The 15,622-nt window shown below is 40.8% G+C and overlaps 3 protein-coding genes across 4 annotated transcripts; all 3 read right to left on the bottom strand.

Moving 5' to 3' along the window:
- LOC308317166 (proepiregulin-like) lies at positions 1 to 1,887 on the bottom strand. The gene is made up of 3 exons (XM_080766000.1): positions 1,762 to 1,887; positions 825 to 971; positions 1 to 88 (listed from the first exon to the last, which is right to left on the bottom strand). The coding sequence occupies exons 1-3, from the start codon at positions 1,851 to 1,853 to the stop codon at positions 19 to 21; spliced, it is 309 nt and encodes a 102-aa protein (XP_080622126.1). The 5' UTR covers positions 1,854 to 1,887; the 3' UTR covers positions 1 to 18.
- A 4,456-nt stretch (positions 1,888 to 6,343) lies between these two features.
- LOC308316406 (epigen-like) lies at positions 6,344 to 9,980 on the bottom strand. 2 transcript variants are annotated; one of them, XM_080765017.1, is made up of 5 exons: positions 9,802 to 9,980; positions 8,714 to 8,848; positions 8,478 to 8,598; positions 8,021 to 8,173; positions 6,344 to 6,611 (listed from the first exon to the last, which is right to left on the bottom strand). In XM_080765017.1, exons 1-5 carry the CDS (start codon positions 9,938 to 9,940, stop codon positions 6,551 to 6,553), a joined length of 609 nt encoding a protein of 202 aa, XP_080621143.1. In that variant the 5' UTR covers positions 9,941 to 9,980; the 3' UTR covers positions 6,344 to 6,550. The 2 variants fall into 2 exon arrangements, with proteins under 2 accessions (XP_080621143.1, XP_080621144.1); XM_080765018.1 differs by having other exon boundaries at positions 8,714 to 8,743.
- Positions 9,981 to 11,638: 1,658 nt separating this feature from the next.
- Positions 11,639 to 14,612, bottom strand: LOC308316408 (epigen-like). Its single transcript, XM_080765020.1, has 5 exons — positions 14,472 to 14,612; positions 13,912 to 14,040; positions 13,555 to 13,675; positions 12,915 to 13,067; positions 11,639 to 12,366 (listed from the first exon to the last, which is right to left on the bottom strand). Exons 1-5 carry the CDS (start codon positions 14,503 to 14,505, stop codon positions 12,309 to 12,311), a joined length of 495 nt encoding a protein of 164 aa, XP_080621146.1. The 5' UTR covers positions 14,506 to 14,612; the 3' UTR covers positions 11,639 to 12,308.
- Positions 14,613 to 15,622: the final 1,010 nt, after the last annotated feature.

Here is a 15,622-nt window from a genome sequence, read left to right as displayed (position 1 = left end):
CACACACACACACACACACTAAGCATTCTGCACTCCCTGGTATCCCTGATGCTTTGGTCGGAAGGAGCATCTGCTTCTCTTCTTACACCTAGAAAATTACAAAAAAAGAGAAAAAAGCCTTAAATATGGTCAGAAACTGGCCTTCAGACTGCCCTCTCTGTGAAAGCAGGTGTGGTGACTCAGATATAGTCTTGTTTGTTTATTCCTGGGACGTCACACATTAGCATATTCCTGCAGGTGTGGCATGATCTATAATAATAGATCATGGAATTGTTAATGAGGACACAGACAGAGCCAAGTTCAAGGTACTATAAAACATAAGAAACACACTGGTATAGGTCAATAACTCTCTGGAATGCTCTGCCCAAAAACATCTTATCTACGATACATAACAAAATCACTTTAATAAAGAATATCAAGAGATACCTTGCCACTTTGCGAAGTACATAACTGTGAACTGTGATTTGTGAATTTGTTCTTTTGATTTTATAATGTGAATTTGTTCTTTGTATTTGTTTTTATTTTGTTTTATTTTAAATTGTATTTTTAGTTGTACATTTGGTATTGTATTTGTTTTATTCAGGACCCCAGGAAGACTAGAGGCTCAGTCATGTGTCTCTAATGGGGATCCTTCAATAAACATAAACATAAACTCCTTTATAGGCAAGACAAATACTTGACAGGGCATAATTGATCAAACATTTATATTGCTCACAAAGTTGGGATGTGTGAACTGCATCTTAAAAGGGTTTAACTGCCTCAATCTTTCATCAAACATCACATTGCACTGTGCACAGACACAAGCTCGAGACATCAGCCTTTACCATTTCCAGTAGAAGTAGAAGGCTCCAGCTAGCCCTATAATCAGCAGAGCCACACACACAATGATGAGGACCACCTGCTCCTCTCCTACCGGCTGCTTGACCAGCTCCATGTGAGTACATCTGGGGCCATAGTAGCCCCGCTCACAGCTGCAACACAAAGACAAGTCAGCACACATGCAAATAGGTTTGTATATTTTACAGATTAAAGGAATATGTGCGTCACTGTTTCTCAACATTATCCCCTGTGTCTTTATCGGTCTAACTGTATCACTAGATCAGCAAACCAGGAGCAGGGACAGATTGTCTGAGCGGAGCGTACAGTAGTTGTACAAACATGCAAGACTATACACTACAGCCATTCTCCTAGAGATCTTTTCAAGAGCCATGCCTTTACAGTGATGTCTGGGATCAGACAGCAATGTGTTATCTTCAGAGTCTGAGCTATAAATTGCACTTTGTAAGCCACTTTGTATACAGTAATACTAAAATCACACCTGTGTGAAGTGGGGGCGCTCTTATCATCATTCATTATCATACATCATCTCATTCTGGCCAAGCACAATTTGCGTCCTCCTTTTGTCTTCAATGTTTGTGTTTACACAAACACTCAAAGCTGGGCATATGAGGAGCTAGCGCCCCTCAAAAACGTTTGTGTGGATCGACACGGTTAACCACCTTTAACCTGACATCCTTATTTTTGCAGGTCATCATACTTTTCCTAACTAAAATAATTTAAAAATCACACCCGAGGGAAGTGAGGGGCGCTCTTATCATCATACATCATCATATGTCACATTCTATGCTCAGCCAATCAAATCATCACAAATGTAGCACACACAAACACACAAAGCTGGGCATATAGGAGTGGCTGACGCCCCTAAAAAAAACATACACATACTTGACAGTGGCACATTACTTTAACATTTGACACACTTACTTGCAGTGGTATTCATTGACTTCCAGAAGAAGCATACACTGGCCATTGTTGAAGCAGTATTGCTCTAAGCCAGAGCCACAGCCAGCTGTCATCGACCTCGCCACTCGAGGGTGCTCTTCCACTAGATATAAATCAGTAATGAGATGAGTTATGGCAAGTCTTTAGGCAATGAGGAAAGCATAATCACATGCCCCTGTCAGGCAGTGCTGCCAGCCATCATCCTACCCAACCCCCGACACTGACATCTTTCCTCTGGGCGATGGAACAGGTTTTTCCTCAGATCAGTAGCGCTTTGGCAGCCCTCTTATATAATCTCCCATCTCTCACAGAATCACAGTACATTTCCTTACCATCAAACAGAACTGTCAATAAAGTACCGCCGTGTGCCACTATATCCGTATTATACCATTATACACAATGTTATAATATCTGCATATTATGATTTTGGACTTTGACACTTTCTAAAAAATAAAAGGCACATAAGTATATATGTTCCACAGTGGGTTTCCTCCCTGTATTCTATACACTTACAACCACTTGTACGTCCTGATACAGTGGACTAGCGCAGGCAGTAATGTCAACATAACGTCCCGTCACAGCTGCAACCATGGAATAACTATAAGCAGATAACAAATGTATATGTTGATATATGTGCTGCCTAGGCTGTCACACATCTTGAACATGCTGCCCTGTAGTCTGTGTATGTCGATGTGTGCTGTGAAACACAACAGACTACAGAAGTTCTAACAACACCACAGTCATCAGAGTAGGCTACATACCTGTAGATGGGGAGTTGCTTACTGTGGTTTGCTGTAATGAGGAGACACCCTTTGTGAATGCATAAGGCCAGAACAGCATGACGCCTGTTTAACAGAAAATGTTACCCATGTCAAGAATATTGTGGTTCTCAGGCTGTGGATTTGATTTATGATTGGGTTTAAAAAAATGATATAGATGGTGATTATTTTTGTTGTTGACACGTATTCTTGCACCGCAGTGTGTGATATGAGTGTGATATGTGATATGATATCCTGGCTCTTTTTCAATACAATGTACATGTAATATTATATGTTATTCAGGACACCTACATTTCAAGCTACAGGAGGAATGGTTCAAAGTTCAAGGTGTCAAAGTGTTGCTTGACAACCCGTGTAGATATTGTTGTGTAAACAATTATGCAGTGAAAAGGACGTGATGTGATGTTGGTCTTATTAATTGCTTCACATTCCTGTACCAGTCTGAACGGCTTGGGTGATGGTGGCATGTTTAGGCGCTAACGTCCTCCAGGCTTGGCAAAGAATAACATGCTTCGTCAAGACATGGACTGTCTGTATCGCAGGCATAAAACCAACCAAGACCTGGCTTCCTTGGTCTCCCTATGATGTGTTGTTTATTGTCATAAATAATGTATTCACTCGGTCATCCCTTTTCTCACAATAATTTCCATTCTCTTGAGGCGAACGTTAAATATTTTAAGGATTTCAGGCATGCATGAGGAAGAATTTACTTTATTATATACCACAAATTATTTATTGTCAAACGTATTGGTTGTTGGGTACAATCTAACTATAAATGCACCAAGTCTCTCTGTGTGTGTACGTCTCACTCTGGAATCCACGGAACTCGAGAACCGTTCGCCCCACGACTTCAAATTCGACCCACGTGTTCCACCCCATCACAGGGGGTGCAGTGCCCGGTGTCGGTCGGACCCACGGTTGTCCAGAACCACCCCAAAAAAGGCTCTGCCCGGGGCCCCTGCCCAGGGCCCCTGCCCAGTGTCCATATATGGAGCTGGCCTGTTCTGACATCATTCTGCCATCTGCATAGACTCCATATTTGGGTATGCCTGACAAAGAACTCCATATAATTACATTACAATTTAGGCATAAGACGATCGTAATCCAGAGCGATTTACATTAAGCAAGAAAGAACAAAAACATGGCAATACATCATAATAAAGAATAGTTATCATGAATCATGCATACGTAAGCTAAGAACGTAACAGTGATATATCCTACTAGAAATGCCACGTCTCTGTCGACGTAACTGGAGAACCGTTTGCCCCACCGACTTCAAATTCGACACATGCGTTCCAAACCACCACAGGGCGTGCAGTGCCCGGCCTCAAGTCTGTGGGACACACCGTTGTACAGAAAGACAACAAAAGGCTCTGGTCAGGCTCTGCCAGTGGAGATAATCAGCCAAAGTCCCCTCACCTGTGCAATTTCCAGCCTCTGCCTCAGCCAATTGATTGCCATGGCAACATCTCACACCTGTCTATTGATTACTTAACCAGTCCACTTTACACAGTCGGTTTGCACTTCAGACACAGACAGACAGATACAGAGATCTCCATATACTTTACAGTATGGGCACAAAAGGGACACAGACAGATAGTTAAAACGGGTGCTATGACAAGGTCACAACGGGTATTATTAGGTTCCCAAGTTGCATCGTTCTCAAGTAGGCCGGTGGCCGACGGGCACGTACAGGTCTAGTCTAGGTCTAGAACTATGCATATACTATATAGTGCTATGTCTACAGAAAATGCTATCTAAGTTACATAAGTTGAGCCTTTGCATACACCTGTAAGATCGTCGCGTACTAGGGCATGTGCTACGGTCCAAGATGGATATGGGCATAAAAGGGACACAGACATAATATGTGGGTGTGGGCACTTCTGTATAGAGGCTCCAATGGGCACCGCTCTAGTTATAATTCATTGACCAACAATATAAATCAGATGCTCAACTAGTTTATGGGTAGAGATGAATATCATACTACCGGTATATGATATATATGTAGGCCTACAGCATGGTTGCCCTCTCTTAACATTCTTCTATTAAGTCATAAACCCATTATAATATAGGGTTAACGACAGTCACAGAATAACAGAATAAAGAATTTATTACACTTACACATCCCAATGTTTTAGCCTAGTATAGGCTGTACAGGAGTCAGGACATTAGTCTATTTAAATTCTATTTGGTGTAGGACTATTAAACCTTGTGTGAAGCAAAAATAAATATACAGTTAGCCATGAAAGTGAGATGATTTGGTAAAAATAAATCACGCAAATATCTTTAAAATGTGATGTTTTCATTACTTTTGCAGTTGCCCAACAACACCCCATATCCCACATGGTGGATCAACATTCAACATTTAATTGAAACAGTCAAAGTAGACGCCGGTAGACAACACGCATAGATCTATCCCTGCCTAAACAACATACCGAAAAGTGGCAGGAGAGCTGAGGGCTTGGTGTTCTTCATGGTCGAGTGACTCGAGTCGACACAGCGGCTGCGGAACGAACGATGAACCGTCCTTTTCAATGGTGCTTTCGTGGGAAGACAGACAGAGACGCGACAGAGAGTAGACTACCTTGTTGTGGGCATTTCCTGTCCGAAGCCTATCATTTAGTTATTCAGGAGCTGACGAAAACCTTTTTTGTCGGAGAACACCTGAAAACTACACTTTATAGTTTGGGCGTGGTGGTCGACTCATTCCTTTTTCGTTGGGGAGGGGGTAGAAGAAAGGAAAGAAAATAACAGAACACAGACCCATCCTGCACTGCAGAGCAACCAATATTTGTAAAGGTGCCCGGTCCCGGATTAGTCATATAATTATATGTCTTAATGGTTATGGAAAATACATGCAGCAGCACAGCAGCCGCACAATCAACTCTCTAATGGTTAATAGTGTTGTAAATAAAGGACTACAGCAAGAGGCCTAAACTAAAATACATAGATAGCTCGATCATTGTGATTAATTTAAAAAAAATCCGTCACCGTCATCGGTTTTATTGTTGTTTGTCAAAGCAATATATAGCAGCCAAGATATTTTCTACAATTGAGAAATAATAGGAAGGTTCTTTAATAGCAAGCAGTGGGACAATTTCAAGCTACACTGAATTATCTTCTTCCCGAGGTAAACTATAGCCTCAGGCTATTGAATTATCTTTCATGAACACCTTCCTACAGATACTCACCCTATCATGCATGAAATAAAGACTATTAATATTTCCTTGGTTAGACAGTAAACGAATTATTGCATACGTATTCATCTACATTAATGCTGTGTAGACTATATATAGTTCTGTTTTTTTTTCTCCAAAACTTTCAAGGAACAAAACAAAACATATTTTTATGACTTTATTAGAAAACATTTTTTTTAAAGATCAAATTAATAAATTAGTTCATATATCACAATAAATAAAATCAGCAGCATAAACACAATTTCTTAAGGCCCTTTTAACAAGACATGAGGGAATTCCACTCATTTTACTGTCATTAATATACCTGAGCTGTTGTGTGGAAATAAAAAGTGGAGGTCTGGAAAAAAAATCATTAACATGGTGAAACACATCTTGATGATGTCATCAAGATGTATTTCACCATGTTAATGCTTTTTTATTATTTCCACACAACAGCTCTCTAAGGTATATTAATGACATAGTAAAAATGTTGAAAATGAGTGGAATGCCCCTTTCATTGAGCCTGTTTATTCTCATGGCTGCCATCTGAACTGACAGTGACAACCATTGAATCTTTTGTCGTTCACAATCACAGCAAGACATGCAAATAAAATGAATGCAACAATGCACTTGGTTACTCAACACTGACTGCAGTCAATCAGTTGTTCACTGTAACTCTCCACTTATTATCACTATCTCAGTGCTAATTTGACTTGGAGAGTGAAAAAACATCAAACGGAACCTCTGAGTTACATTTGACAGTATTCTGGTGGTGGTGGTGATGAGAACAAAGAAAGTAACAGCAAGTTACAGAGCTTACACCGAGTTCTCAGATTCATGTTTAATTAACCCTTCCGAGTTGGCAGACTTGGCACACCTGGAAAAGAAAAAATATATTACAATGAGGATTTGCATGATGTTTACATACAGTAACTGGTCTGGTGTAACAGACACATTTTTACTTGTTGATCCCATTATTGTAAAATAATGCAGAATCATTCTCTCTCCACTGATGATAATGGTCAATTTGCCCAGCTAAAATAAATAAGATAGGTAGGAAACCTAGATTTCATCACACCAATCCAACTAGCAAAACACACCTGACAATGTGCTGCATTTCACACTAATCCTTCCTTCATTCTCTCAATCATTAATTATCAGGTGGAGGTTGCAGATTTGTTTCTAGCCCAAAATTCAAGACAACATTGAACTTGAAATGTGAACTTAATCGCTTGTTCTTTTCTTAAACAGGCACTTATTTAAATCGTATTGAAAGACAGCTGTACAGTATATGCATGCAGTCAGTGTGCCTCTCTCTCAGAGAGAAGACTCTCACCCAGAGATAAAGGTGTCTGCACAGTGCACACTGCTGCGTTTTACAGATTCTGCCGTTTTCCAGCAAGGATCTTAATTCTGACTTACTTACATCATAGTTGCACATCTATCTCTTAATCTAAACATGATGGCTCGATCCAAAGTGAGGGTCACTCCCTTTGTTGAAACCAATGCTTGCCCGACAACATCCTGACCAGTAGAGCGCTGTCACACTCTATGCTCTCTCTTTCTACACCATCACGCCATCACTTCGATTTCTGGTGTTTTCACCAAATGGAAATTTTACTCTACCAGTACATTCCAAAGATTGTTGAAAAATGACATGAAAGCTTGCCACAGCTTGCTCGAACACCACACAAGATGAGTGCCCGTTTTCACATGAGATGGATTTCAAGATTTCCACTATACTTCCTGGACTTTTTATGAAACAGCGCTCACGTGTCATCATGAACGTGCGCAATGATAGTCAACGGACCAGCGCGTTCACGGTTTGTGTCCAAACTGCAATACCAAATTCGGCCACTATGTCCATTTCGCCTCAGGGTTTCCTCCGGGTGCCGTCTCTATTCATATATAGGGTATGATGTATCAAGTAATGCCATGTAAGCCAGTCATCAAGCACTAAATCAGAATGTACTGAATCATCTAAATAGCCAAAATGACCACACGATAGAGGAGGGGAAGACTGGATCTAAGTTCATTGGCTTATTCCAAAAGAACTAATAAAAAACAGAAAGCTGTCAAACGTGAGCCAACGTGTTTTGACCAGAGGTCTTCATCAGGCCAACTGTGGCACAACACAATAGAGGGTATGCATAAAATGAGTCTTTTGCCACTTTGTAGGCGTTCCCGCACAACTAACGCGGGTGTGAGTGTATATATATATATATATACACATACGGTATGGTATATACACATCAGTTATCATTATCAGTAGGGTTCAGCACTTACCTCCGGTGGAGACAGAAGAAATATATTAATACAATGGCAAGAATGAGCAGGGCCACTCCCACAATGATTATGATCACTCCCTCATAGTTGGAGCTCGTCCGAGTTTCCGATACAAGATACATACACCGCACGCCACTGTATGAAGACGTGCACCTGCAGACACAGTGAGAAACGTGTGAATACATCTCCGCTTTAACGCCTTTAGACCTGAGGCTGATTCTATACAAATGCCCTAAGTTCTAAATCAGTATATTCTCACACCTTCAACATTTTTCAAAAGTGTTCAAAAATAGCAGAAGTAGACTCGCTGTGCCTGTGACTGTGCTTGTATATCTGTATTTTTGAATAGCCAACAATGCTAAAATAGTAAAATCTAAAATGACACAGATGCTTTCCCAGTTAAATGAGAGGGACAGAGAGAAAGGGAGGGAGTGGGAGAAATTGCTTCATATCTTACACGCAAGAAGGCATGTTGGTGTCTTGTGGGTATATGCACCGGCCATCATTGAAACAATAGTGGAGATGTTCCTCCCTGCATGGACTGTGCATTTGCAGCACTCGAGGTTCCTCCATACTTCCTACAAAGAGAGATAAACAAAGCAGGTATCTCTCATAATTTTGGTTCCCCACATAATGCATAATGGTAATGCATGTTCCAGTTAACAATGCTTTGTATTCTCTGAAGTCACTTACCATTGTTAAGTTCAGTTGTCAGCATGTGTTCTGAAATGGGAGGGTCATGTGTTGTAAAGTTATCTGGTAGGGATTCGCTCTGGACCACTGTGAATGTGATCAATATGAACAGTGCTGCAACCACCAATGAGACAGCTGGAGCAAAGAGCCAGAGGACAGAGATGCGACAATTAAACACTATACATCCTTGACATTGTGTGTACGTAAGAAACACATTATGAACCGTCACTGACAGCATCATAAATAACTATATCACAAGTCCAATGTATCTTTTCCTATCTATACTTGTTCAACCTGTGGGCCATTTGGGGTGGGGGTAGCCTATGGATGTAGGGGAATAAAAAAGGACAAATTTGGGCAGTTGACAAACATGAAATGTGTATTGGAATTGTCAAATGGTTGTATGCAACTCAGCTGACATGCTTGTCCAAACCGCTATGTAGGCAAAATAAAAATAAAACTTTATCTAAAAAAAAAAAAACAACCTTCAGGCAGGTTGCCAACTATATTCTCAGAAATAAGAATGTCTCAAATCCAATGTAAAATAGATTTTTGTCTAATAGGCTACTTATAGCCTTAACCAATGTCTCTGACTACTCAGTGTAGTGTAGTAAGTACCACCATGTGCCTTTTACATTCAATCAATCATGTTTACAAACATTACACTGGGTGTGGGACTGTGGCATGATTATACAATCAGCTCAGCTGTGCGGTCAGGTAGGTTCATTCTGTCATCATGAGCATTTCAAACTAATGACGAAAGATCATCAAAGACGCATTCAATCCAGATTAGGCTGTAAAGCGTTCTACGTCGTGGATCCTAGTTGGGCATAAACCCCAGACTCTACACGTACAGTGCATTCGGGCGGACGGTAGCCTTACTAGCCTACTATAGTTACAGTACTAGTTGAGAGAAACACACATAGCCTACCTACAGCTAGCTCTGGTCCAGAGCTAAGCATAGCAACTTGTTGTGACCGTTATGATTTCAATATCACAGTCAAACTAAAGTTTCCATGTTGATCAGTAGGCGCTAATATTGTTCAACGTTTAGCTAAACTGAGAAAGGAATGAGTAATTTAACATACCTTTGTCCAAATCTGTTTGTCTTTTTGTAAGCATCTTGTCCTCGGACTGTGTTATCAGGTAACTCTTCTTCCCTGGAGGTGTGTGTGTAAATTCAGATCTATGCTGCTGCCTGCTGAGCCTTATATAGCGTTGCAACATGCAAGCACACGACAACACCCTGGCTATATATCATACACCTTCTTTTGGTTAGATGTTTAAGTCTAGAAAGCCTGCCCTGTAGTGTAGCCTCCAGCATGGCTCCATCACTTCCTGTCCCACATTGTCCACGGCAACCTGCATGCAGAGACAACTCAGGAATGGTGCACTGTGACGTGACGGACAGATAAGGCTCTGAGTAGCCTCGATACCCAGGCTTTCATTTCGTCTGCGCGAAACTCTGAGTAACCTCGCCTCACCAGGCTTTCCACCACCGGAGGAAAGGCTCTGAGGTATTTTACGCACGGAGGCGCCGGGGGCTGTCATGTGTGTCCCAGTCACCACCAGCATAGACCAGAGACCACTAGCCCTAAAATGTCTCCGCTGTTACAAATACGTCTCAGGCCACTGCAGCCACTCAACCCAGGGCTGTGTGCGTGGGCGTGTGTGATCTGTTTAAGTTTAAAACTGGAAGAGTGAGAAGTGGGAACCTATAGCTATGCCCAAAATCATTGTGGGCACAAACTGACCTGCAATGTTAAATTGGCTATTTTTTTTTCAGAATAAATAATTTGGAAAATGGTCTGAAGTAATGTAGTATGATAATGATTACATGTCATGATTTGATTACAGTACTATACATTTTTAGATGGTTTCCCCACTATAGGAGTTCTCAGGCTTTTGCAGGGACAAATTACCCATTGGGCCAGTGGGGCCCTTCGGGGAAATTGGACCGTGAGGTACTAGGTTTGACACCCTGAAAAGGCCCTTCATTGGCTGTTAATTGTGTTAAACTTATAGGTTAAAAAGGTGTTAAAAACACGAAAATGTGGGGGCCATGCAAATATTACCGGCCCAGGGGCCCTCGTAAGGGTTAATCCGTCCCTGGGCTTTTGTTGCAAATATCAACTATAGTAGGCTATATGAATTTTCATTTTGTTTCACTTCATTTTAATGGTAGTTTAGTTTAGTTTATTTCGGACCTTTCTTAACAAGCATGTATAACAATACATAATACATATACAAGACACTTGAGTGGCCCGAAAAGGTGTAGGCTGAAGCTAAAAGCTTATGCCTACCCTATTTGTTTACAGAATCAAATAGAGCTAACAAAACTGTCAAACCGTTTATACTATTTCTCCAAAACATTCAAATCACAAAAGCAAAATCTTATTTTACGACTTTATTATAAAACATTAAATAAATTGCACAAATTGAATAAATTAATTTATATATTACAATAAATATATACCCAGTAGAAACTGCATACATTTCTCAAGGCCCTAATAACAGACCTAGATAAAAGAGACTGTTTATTCTCATGGCTGCCTCTGAACCGGCAACCATTGAATCTTTTGTCCTTCACAGCCAGTCACGTTGTCTGCCTTACTCCGGCAAAGGTGGACTGCCATGTTCAACACCGTACAGTGTCAGACCTGAAATACTTTATGTACTGTACTCCAGACTCGAGGTTCTCAACCTTTTCTTGATCAGGGTCCACCGATCTGACCATCTTCAAAGCATGTTCATTTGAATCAATCAGTCTACAGTGTAGACTGATTGATTCAGTGTGTGTGTGTGTGTGTGTGTGTGTGTGTGTGTGTGTGTGTGTGTGTAGACTCTACACACACACACACACACACACACACACACACACACACACACACACACACACACAGGTTGTGTATGTGTATGCCTAGGGTATACATTGTGATCATGGCTTACAGTGGTGTGTGGGGGTAGGGGGCTGCCCATGCAGTAAGAAGGGTACTTAGGCTATATGTTCTGCTGACATGTTGGAGTAGGACTTATGGATTGTGCTGGCCTGTCGTATCCACATTGGTCCGTCTGTTCTCTCCTGTTTGTTCCAGGGCGGGTTGGTTTGTTCAGTGGCTAAAACCACCTCAGGGCAGGTTTGTTGTTGTTCTCAATGGAACAAACGTAGTATATTTTATATGTTATCCTTAAAATTATTAATTTAGGGGGCCTACTTGCAGTATCCTTGCAGCCCCGGACCACAGGTTGAGAATCACTGACGTACTGTTCGTACTGGACGATCCAATCAAAACAAAAGTCAAGTCCTCACAGCATGAGACACATTCTCACAAATCTGTGTTCAGAGAGTGTACGAAAAGAAGAACATTTACTCTAGTCACAAGGGTCCATTAGGTTCCATTTGTACACTCTTGAGTTGGATAAATTAAGACTAAGGATTATACTGTGTAGTTTTCCATTGCTACAGATTATAGTGAAATTGTAGGACTGTACAGAAATGCTTAACTGACAGCAGTGAATGTGATGAAGCGATGATGAGGATGAAGAAGATGATGGCGGTGGTGATGACAACAAAAGTAACAGCAAGTTGCAGGGGTTACACTGAGTTCTCAGATCCATGTTTAATTAATCTTTTGGAGTTGGAGTTGACACACCTGGAAAAGAAAAACGTTGGAATGAGGAGGATGTGCATGAGATGGACATAACTGGTCTGGTGTAACAGGCAAAATATGACTTGTTGGTCATACAGTGTAACTCAGAATTATTATCTCCATCAATTTGTCAATTTGTCCAGGTGAAGAGGCATAGATGGAAACCTCAATTTCACTGACTACACCAATCTAACAAAACAACTGACACTATGATGCATTTGACGTAGAGAAGCCCCTGATAACTACACTGATGAATAATGCCATGAAGGCTTTGATCATGTAAATCAAAATGCTGTCAGGCCAGTCATCAAGCAGAGCAATGTGAGCTCTTTACCGAATCAAATGGAATGGATTGATGGATTTTTGTTGAGTGACACAACTCTTTTCCCCCAAGAGTTGATGAGAGAAGGGGGAAAAGGTATTCTTGAGCTATTGTCACAATGTCCAAAGAGGATCCAGGAGGACGTAAAATGTTTTGATCAGCACAGTAACACTGAATGTCACGGTGCAGTGAGCAGATATCTAAACAAACAGCCAAGTACAGCACTTACCTCTTGTGAAAACAGAAGAAATATATTAATCCAATGGCAAGAATGAGCAGAACCACTCCCACAATGATGAGGATCACTTTCTCATAGTTGGGAGCCACCTGAGTTTTGGCTACAAGATGCATGCATCGAGGGCCAATGTGTGAAGATGTGCACCTGCAGACACGAGAAACATGTTACATGTCTGCTTGAACACCAATCAAGTGCATCTGTGCACAACATGAATTTAAAACTAGAAAAAGTGCCCCTCGGGGCACAGGTCTCCACCAGGCCAGGCCTCCTGGTGGCGCTATAATAGGCCAATGTGAAAAGGGTGCCATTTTCTTACAACATTGATGGCAATTGGATGATTTGCGGCATTTTGTTCCAGAAATGTGTTTTGCAATATTCCACCTGTTGGTGGCGCTATAACAGGCCAACCAGAAAAGGGTGGGATGTATTCCTCAGCCTAGTAGGAAAGTCTGTGCACGCTGCATTCATGATTTGAGGCTCTTTGTTTCAAAAGGGCCAATCCTGCAAACTTTGAAAGCCAAAGTTAGCCAATTAGGATGGAATGTGAAATATCGGACAGATCCGTCTTGAACACATGACTATAGAGATAGTGTGTAATGATTTGCGTCATAATTCATGGTTCATAACTTACTCGCAAGAAGGCATGTTGGTGTCTTGTGGGTATATGCACTGGCCACCATTTAAACAGAAGTCGACATGTTCCTCCCTGCATGGACTGTGCATTTGCAGCACTCGAGGTTCCTCCATACTTCCTACAAGTGAATGGAAAAAAATGGTTAATCACAAATAGTGTAAAATGCAATGATAATGAATCCTGTGTTTGCAGGAATCACTGAGGCATATCATATTGGTTAGTTACTAAGTATTCCCCGGTCCCACAGACTCCCACTGTGTCCAACCTATGCACATTGCATGCATAGTTGCATACAGTGCAAGGTACTTAATGCATGATCCAGTTGACACTACTTTGTATTCTCTGAAGCCTCACCATTGTAAAGTTCAGTTGTCATCATGTTTTCTGAATGAGGAGGGTTGTGTGTTGGATAGGTATCTGACAAGGATTCACTCTGGACCACTGTGATCAATATAAACAGTGCTGCAACCACCAATGAGCCTGCTGGAGCAGAGAGGCAAAGAATAGAAGAAAACAATTAAACACGACATTATTGCCAAGGAGTATTTTACTGAAGCTTCACCATTTTGCTTACATAACCGACAACACCACTGACCACCAATTAAAATGGTCACACAACTTGCATTTCACACAATTATTAAACATTTCCACCATGGAAAGATGTTGAAATCCACTCTTTAATATACTCAAAATATATTGTTTGCATCTAAAACTCTATAAACACTGTGCAATTGATATACTCAAGTTGTATAGAAAATTGAGACATGGCCTCTTGCAATCGTTTACAAAATATCTGTAATTTAAAACAGCTGGAGTTTTGCAAAGCACATAATAATTCAATCAAAATGTCAACGTCAAAGAATAGTTTTTATGTAATCTTAAAGCTTAAACTGAGAAAGGAGCCAGCAACTTACCCATGTCCAAATGTGTTTGTCTTTTTGCAATCATCCTGTTCCCCGATTGTGAGTGCTTAGATAAGTCTTTGCTGGAGTGTGTAAGTTCAGACCTACAGCATGCTGAGCCTTATATAGCCATTCAAAGCAGCCAAACAGCCAATCATACACCTAGATTTTGCTGAAATATGAAAAGCATTTCGTTTTCTTATACCACGTAGAGCCTGGAGCGCATCGAGCGCATCACTTCCTGCCCTATTGTCAAAGGCAGCATGCATGCAGAGACAACTCAAGAATGGTGGTGGTGGAGTTTGACAGGTATTTTACCGGAGGCACCCAGTCGCCCACATTATTAAACCTTATTCTCTGGAACTAGCTGAACCTGCGCAATCATTGGCACATCTAGGTAGTTTTCATGATGCTTGTCAACTCTCATTTTTTATGAATTGCCTCACTGTAGGTATTGTGAAAGTTTTTCACTGAAGTGGCGCTCACTAAAGGGAAATTGAAATATGAACTGACACAGGCAAATAAATATAAACAGAAAGGGAAGGTATTACCGTATTATAACAATATCACAACCAAATATTTTGTGAAATGAGAAAATCTATAATATAACAATATTAGGAAAATATTAAGATTTTTCTTCAGGTTGAAAATCCAAATAATTTAATTCAAAACTTCTCAGATTAAAGAGTAATGACACTTTGGTAGAGGTTTGGGACCGGGTTGTTTGGTTACCTTGCCACAATGTGACTCCAAATATTGGTGAGATGTCTTAAATCGTTGCTCTCGATTAGAAATTGATATTCCAAAGACAGCTCGAATTTGAGTACGAAAAAGGATGGCATTTGTGGGTGAACGGTTTGAGCTGCACAGCCTGCCCATCATGTTGTGGTTGGATCCATGTGCTTTATCAGTGAGTCAAACTTATTCTAATTGGGGATTAGAATGCAGACAAGATTGGATTCATCTCTCTAGATAAAAGCTCAGCAATAGCAACATTATGGGTTCATTATGGCCCTAGATAGGCAAATAAACTAGCAAGCATTAATCACATGAACCCTATTCTTTAGAGCGAACTTTCTGCAAAATAGATCTACAAGCTCAAAACATGTCAGCGCTGTAAACACATGGTGTGCATACAATGTCTTATGCCATTTGATGTTGCA

Source organism: Protomyctophum bolini, assembly GCF_963924005.1.
Source record: "Protomyctophum bolini genome assembly, chromosome: 6".
NCBI lineage: Eukaryota > Metazoa > Chordata > Actinopteri > Myctophiformes > Myctophidae > Protomyctophum > Protomyctophum bolini.
This window is presented reverse-complemented; position numbering and strand designations above follow the sequence as displayed.